General features: G+C 35.0%; 1 protein-coding gene and 1 non-coding gene across 2 annotated transcripts; one reads left to right on the forward strand and one right to left on the reverse strand.

The window, feature by feature from the left end:
- Nucleotides 1-545: 545 nt before the first annotated feature.
- On the reverse strand, nucleotides 546-1,801 carry LOC133792447 (uncharacterized). Its single transcript, XM_062230355.1, has 3 exons — nucleotides 1,736-1,801; nucleotides 1,234-1,431; nucleotides 546-1,097 (listed from the first exon to the last, which is right to left on the reverse strand). The coding sequence occupies exons 1-3, from the start codon at nucleotides 1,799-1,801 to the stop codon at nucleotides 546-548; spliced, it is 816 nt and encodes a 271-aa protein (XP_062086339.1).
- A 737-nt stretch (nucleotides 1,802-2,538) lies between these two features.
- On the forward strand, nucleotides 2,539-2,644 carry LOC133792849 (small nucleolar RNA R71). Its single transcript, XR_009874321.1, has one exon. It is a non-coding gene; the product is annotated as a small nucleolar RNA R71 (small nucleolar RNA).
- The last annotated feature ends 4,341 nt before the right edge of the window (nucleotides 2,645-6,985 follow it).

Consider the following 6,985-nt stretch of genomic DNA (forward strand, 5'->3'; position numbering starts at 1 on the left):
GATTCTTTATTTTTGTGGCATCTTAGACTATCGCATATAGATTTTTCAACCATGAAAAGAGTAGTAAAATGTGGTATGATTCCATGAAATATTAAAAACTATGGTAAATGTGAAACATGTGTTAAGGCAAAAATGATTAAGAAACCTTTTCCTAGTGTAGAAAGATCATCTAATTTACTAGATTTAATCCATAGTAATCTTTGTGAATTAAATGGTGTTTTAACTAGAGGTGGTAAAATGTATTTTCTTACTTTTAAAGATGATTTTAGTAGATATACCTATGTGTTTCTTTTAAAGTATAAAGATGAAACTTTTGATGCTTTTAAATTGTATAAATTAGAAGTTTAAAATTAACTAAATAAAAAGATTAAGGTGCTAAGAAGTGATAGAGGAGGAGAGTACTTCTCTAATGAATTCAATACATTTTGTTAAGAAAATGGTATAATTCATGAGTGCACTGCACCTTATACACCACAGCACAATGGTGTTGCAGAAAGGAAAAATATGACTTATCTAGAGATTATAAATTCAACAATCTTGGTTATCTAGGGCGTTACACTGTCATTCTTACCCAAATAAGTGTACTTAAGACGTTCTGATAAAGTCTCCAATTCAAGTACCGGTGGCTTCTCAATAGATGGTAGTGGTCTCTTGGGCCCTTGTCCGAGTTCCTCATATTTCTTCTTATAAATAGATCCAGCAGAATTTAACCAATTTACATATTCAATGACCTCAGTGCCATCACAATCTTCCATACTCAGAGAAATAAGACTCATCTCAAGCGGATCTTCAATGAGTTTTCCCTTTGAAAAACTTTCCTCAATTACATTCAAACTAAAACAACTATCACTTGCTCTATGATACTTTAAAGCCTTGAACACATTAAATACAACCTCATCGCCCTGCACTTTTAGCCTCAACTCTCCTTTTTGAACATCTATCAAGGCTTGACTGGTGGCTAAAAATGGTCTCCCCAAAATAATTGGAACATCTTCAACTTCCTCCATATCAAGCACAATAAAATTTGCGGGAAAGATGAATTTGTCCACTTTGACAAGAACATCTTCAACTTCCTCCATATCAAGCACAAAAAAAATCTGCGGGAAAGATGAATTTGTCCACTTTGACAAGAACATCTTCAATAATACCTCAAGGATGTGTCAATGAACGGTCGGCAATTGAAGAGTAATAGTAGTGGGTCTAAGCTTCACCCAAACCAAGTCTTCTAAATACGGACAGTGGCATTAGATTAATGCTTGCACCCAAATCACATAAAGCCCTCTCACAATGAAAATTCCCAATGGTGAAAGGTATAGTGAAACTACCCGGATCTCTTAACTTTTGAGGAAGCTTCTTTTGAATAATTGCACTACACTCTTTTTTCAAAGCCATGGTTTCATAATCCTCCATTTTTCTCTTGTTAGACAATATCTATTTTATAAACTTCACAAAACTAGGCATTTATTCAAGAGCCTCAGCAAAGAGAATGTTAATGTGAAGTTTCTTAAATACCTCGAGAAATTTGGAGAATTGTTTTTCAAGATTAGCCTTGCGGAACTGCTGAGGATAAGGAATCTTCAGTGTAGGCTCGGTGTATATCGGCTTATCTTTCTTTGGAAGGTCTTCAGTAACCTCCTCTTGTGTGTGTACTAGTGACCTATTGACCCTCTATCTTTTTTCCCTTGTCTTCCACTATAGGCCCATCATACTTGGTCTTGCTCCTCAAAGTGATAACTTGACATTGCTCTTTGGGGTTCACCACAGTTGAACTAGGTAGAGCCCCTTGAATACAGTCCGCCATTAACTTTGCAAGTTGGCCAACTTGTGCTTCTAAACATTGAATGTAGGATCTGGTTTCTGTCATAAATTGGCTCAATAATTCAGCGGGTACCTCTGGTTTAGTCACTTAAGGCAATGGTTGTTGAAGTTGTGGAATTTGTGGCCTTTGAGTGTTGTAAAAGGGTTTTTGATTTAGCCCGTAGGATGATCTATGTGGAGGATATTGAGGTGTATTTGAATGATACTGTGGTTGGTGCCCTTTATTATTACTCCATGACAGATTTGGGTGGTTCTTGTGCACTAGAGTATAAGTGTTGGAGTATGGGTTATTATTCGATTGCCTCAGGTAATTACCAATGGCTTGCACCTTTTCAAGTGGAATATCATCTATTGAATAAGAACCTGTTATTGGACATTGGTCAAAGTGATGAGGGCCTCAACTTGTCTCACAAATAATAAGAGTGGGTTGTAGTTGCATCGCTTTAGCTGAAATGTTATTTTGTTGTTGCATTTGCTTGGTCAACGAAGCAATTTGAGTGGTGAGCATAGCAATAGGATCAACTTCTAGAACTCCCACCAACTTCTTATTTTCTCACTCACTTGGCCATTGATATTTATTCATGCCCATCTCCTCCAAGAGCTCATATGCTTTATTAGCACTTTTGCTCATAAATGCTCCCCCCGCTGCTGCATCTATTATGGTCCTTGTGTCTCCCCTCAACCCATTATAAAAAGTGTGCACCAACATCCATTTCACTATACCATGATGTGGGCTTTTTCAAAGCAACTCTTTAAACCTTTCCCGAGCATCATATTATGATTCCCCCTCAAATTGACAGAAATTATTTATTTCACCTCTAATGCAGGCTGATTTAGCAGGAAGAAAATACTTAGCGAGGAATTTTTGGGCAAGGACCTCCCATGTCACAATGGAGTTGGCTTGCAGCGAAATCAACCAACTTTTAGCTCTGTCTCTCAAAGAAAATGGGAATAGCCTTAAACGGATTGCATCATTACTTACTCCATTCATTTTGAAAGTAGCACATAACTCCAAAATGTTAGTAATATGGAGGTTCGGATCCTCATTAGGTAGCCCCCCAAACTGAACGCAATTCTGAACCATTTGGATAATCAAAGGCTTGATCTCAAAATTATTTGCATCGACAATAAACGGGCGAATGCTAGAGTGTATCCTTGTAACAGTAGGGAGTAAATAGTCCCTCAAAGGTGGGTCTACCTTAGCTGCAGTGTTACCCTCATTACCCTAATTCAGATTATTGTTGGCAACATTATTAACGTTCTATGCCATTCTTTCTAGTCTTTTCTGTTTTCTTTTTCTTTTGTAGGTCTTCTCAATCTCAGGATCAACAGGCACTAGTATATTCGAACCCTGATGTTGCATAAACTAGGTCACCTGAAATTGAGAAATTTAAAAGAAACTCAAATTAGAAAATGTTAGAATAAAACCAAAGTAGAACAAAAAACAATTAATTTTGATATTGGATATTAGTCCCCGACAACGGCGCCAAAAACTTGATCAGTAAAATATGCACACAAGTGTGCGTGGTCGTGTCAAGTAATAAATTCTATAATAGTGGGTATCGTCCCACAAATACTATTCACCAATTACCAATAATCACTTTTCATTTCTAGTTGGTGATTAAAATTGAAATGAATAATTATAAACTACAAACACAATTTAAATAAATATAAACAGAAAGTATATCAATAACAAAATGCATAGGGAATTAATTTCATCAACTTTTCATTCTATTAATTTTTCTAATCAGTTCTAAATCTCTTCTTCCTATTTTAATAGCAGGTTAACAAAAATCGATTCCTATTCTTTTTCAAGATATAAGATCTCAACCTATATGGAAGTTTTCTACATCTCTGTGATAAACTTAAATGCATAGCAAGCATTAAGAATGGTAACCTAATTTCTACACAAGTACTATCGTCCAATATGTAACCTATGTCTATATAACGATAACAAATTCCATTCGCATCTTTCGAGTTTTGAATCAAAATCATAAATCAAACAAATAGTGATCAAGTATTTACTAGCATTAGGCAAACATCGTATAGATTAGAATAAAGAAGAAGTATCAATAGAACATCATAATAAAATTAAATCAAAATTCAAGCGACTACATTAATCCTTAGAACTATGTGTTTAGTTCATATCAGTCATGACTGTAATGACCCAACTAATTCTAAGACTTTGGAGCATTAAAACTACTATGCATAGCACTATTTTCAAAACAACATACATAAGAAACATTCACAACTTTATTAAAAACTCTAAGTAAATGTTGAAATACATAAATCGGGGTATGGGATCCCATTGTTTGAAAATAAAACATAACTTTAACTTAATTAAAAAAAATTACAAAACCAAGTGCAGAAAATACAAAGAAACATAATTAAAAGGACTAAAAATAACGTCGTCCTCGAATCGTTCACTCTGTCCACCGAATCCATTCTTCCTCAATACACAATCCCAAGCTGCCAAGAATCTTTCTGCCGCCATAACTATTTTCCTGCATACATAAAAAAAAATAAAGGAATGAGCCTAATGACGAACAAGGAAAAAAAATCTACTAAAAGCATAAAACATAAACATAAACTATAAACATATGACTAAAAAAATGTATACCATATAGGACTACAATATTAATGGCCATTAGCTCATTAACATGGCATGTGATAAACCATCTAGGTCCTCTGTCTACTAATTGAGGTAGGTTAGATCACATGGTAGTATATGATAACCCATTTAGTTCCTCCGTCTACTAATCGAGGTAGGGTAAATCATAACTCTAAACCATGAAAATGATAAACACTAGGGTTTGCTAGCTAAGCAATTATGAGCCCTAGATAACATAAAAACATAACATAATATAAACTTATCATAACATATTATACATAAACATAACATATAAGCATATAGAAACTATCATATTTTCCTTACCAAAATCGAGAATTAAGAACAAGGACGGGATTTGGAACACTCCTAAAACCAACAATAAAATTGTGAGTATTTCTAAAGAAAAAGATGAAAAAGGAATGAACTAATCCACCGATAAGAAGAGCTTACCGAAAAGAAACCTTAAGTTCAAAGAACTTAAATGCCTAACCAAGAATGGAAAACATTGAGTTAGGATTTGAGTAAAGAAAACTATAAGAAACTAATGAAACATACAGAAATGAACTAGGAATAGGAATACCTTTGAATGTACTAGAACCGAACTACACCTCGATATTGAAAACACACTATTAACCTTACTTCCTAAGTGTTTTTAAAGCTTAAAATGATAAAGGTTATAACCCAACCCAAGTGTTTATCACTCTAAAGTAAACCTAGCAGCTTGAAGACTCTGAACATAGCTTGAAGAATGAGAGAAATGGCTGGGTACTAGGTCTTATTTATGGAGTTCAAGGAGTGAAAAGATCTTCTTTTAGCTTGAATAAAAATCATGAATATTACTTGAAAAACATTTGAATATCCGTTCAGCAGAGGCTTAGGACTCAGTCAAAACGTTCAGAGGCTTGCTAAGAGGTTGAGTGTTGAATTGAGGTCGGTTTCAAAATCATTTGAAAATCTTTCCCTAGGGCTGATATATCGCCCACTTTAGGCGATATATCGCCTGGGCCTATATCCCGAGGCTCGACAATGCGTTTGTGCGAAGTTACGTGTTTTTCATATTCCCCGTGTGGCGATATATCGCCCCTAGAGCTACGATATATCGACATACGCTAAAATATTATTCACGTAATTGCACTTTTTCAGCCTAATTTGAATTGGGTAAACAGCTTTGACTGAGTCATATAACGTTTTTAAAGTTGCTGGCAGATTCTGGGGTTTTCAAATATTTCTCTTATAAAACTATTCATAAAAAATGCTTAATTTATCAATAAACATGCACACAACAAGTGTCATGATCTTATTGGTTCTATCTAAACCTTATAGTATAATAAATGACATCTTCATAATAAGCTATATTAATCAAACCTTATGTTATAATTAATATTCTTAAACTATAGGTTAAACTTATAAAATCTATAAGTGTTGCTACGAGTGTTCAACTAAGTCCCGGCTTGAACCAAAATCCACAGTAATAAACATACTATTACTACTACTACTAATATCTAACTAGCTAAGTAAAATTCTTGGACTCTACAATGACTAAAACAAAAGAATAATTATTCATACTCATAAAATTTAAAAGATTGAAGAAGAAATAAAATATGAAACTGCAGAAAAAAAAATGTTTAAGACTTAAAAATGTTCTCCAATTCGTAATTAAAAATTCTAACCTCAATTCCCTTAAAACCTAAAGTCTGAACTTATATATATATATAAAAAAAAAAAACTAATTCCTCTTTGTTGGCAAGGCGGGCCGCAACTTGGCCTTTATTAAGTCGTGACCCGTGTCTTTTCTAAGGCCTTTTAGCATTCATTTGGGTCTTCAGTCGCCGCGACACTCTTCACCCAGGTCACGGCCCATGTCTTCTAAGGCCTCCTGGAATTGTCTCTGTTTCATCTAGCGTTGCAGTCCTCTTGACCAAGTCATGGCCCTAAAACTCTCAGTAGACTAGGCAGCCTCTGACTTTGCTGAGTCGCGGCTTGCTTGACCAAGTTGCAGCCCTAATTCCTCGTATGCTCAATTTTCTCTTTTCAAGTCTTTTCTCCACCTCAAATTGTCTCGACTTCCCTCGGATGATAAGAACTAATCCCAAATGACTACAAATATCATAACATTGCCCATTTTTTTCCACCAACTCTGCTTTTTTCCATTCCATCTCGCAATTCATAGCAAAATCTAAAAACAAAACAAAAGCGTAATCTTGCATAAAACACGCAAATAGACTCAAAACCACTATAACGACCCTTAAACGAACTTATAAAATGACCAAAAATTGGTTTAAAGCCAACATAGGCCCATTATGAAACAATGTTCCATGCTCATTCTAACTAACAAAGCAAGTCAGTAAAGTGAAGATTGCAAGTCTCATTAGCCCACTTGGACTAGGCCTAAACAATATATCCTGGGCTATAACCCATGTTCAATCGCCTATTACATCTGAGACGCATGCGAAGTCTAATCTCAGACTATAACATTAAGGGTCAAGGCATGGAAAGAAGCTGACGTTAAGTCTTCAGCTAACCCATGATAGTAGTGGTCCTCCCTGCTAGGAAAAC

Source organism: Humulus lupulus, chromosome 7 (genome assembly GCF_963169125.1).
Source record: "Humulus lupulus chromosome 7, drHumLupu1.1, whole genome shotgun sequence".
NCBI classification, from domain to species: domain Eukaryota; kingdom Viridiplantae; phylum Streptophyta; class Magnoliopsida; order Rosales; family Cannabaceae; genus Humulus; species Humulus lupulus.

What these genes read in the sequence shown, in the direction of transcription:
- LOC133792447 (XM_062230355.1), bottom strand. Translation starts at nt 1,801, where the DNA reads ATGGCGGACTGTATTCAAGGGGCTCTACCTAGTTCAACTGTGGTGAAC. An exon ending in ACCCCAAAGAGCAATGTCAA is followed by an intron (nt 1,432 to 1,735) that starts GTTATCACTTTG and finishes TTTATAAAATAG; the next exon opens with ATATTGTCTAACAAGAGAAA. An exon ending in TTAATCTAATGCCACTGTCC is followed by an intron (nt 1,098 to 1,233) that starts GTATTTAGAAGA and finishes TCTTTCCCGCAG; the next exon opens with ATTTTTTTTGTGCTTGATAT.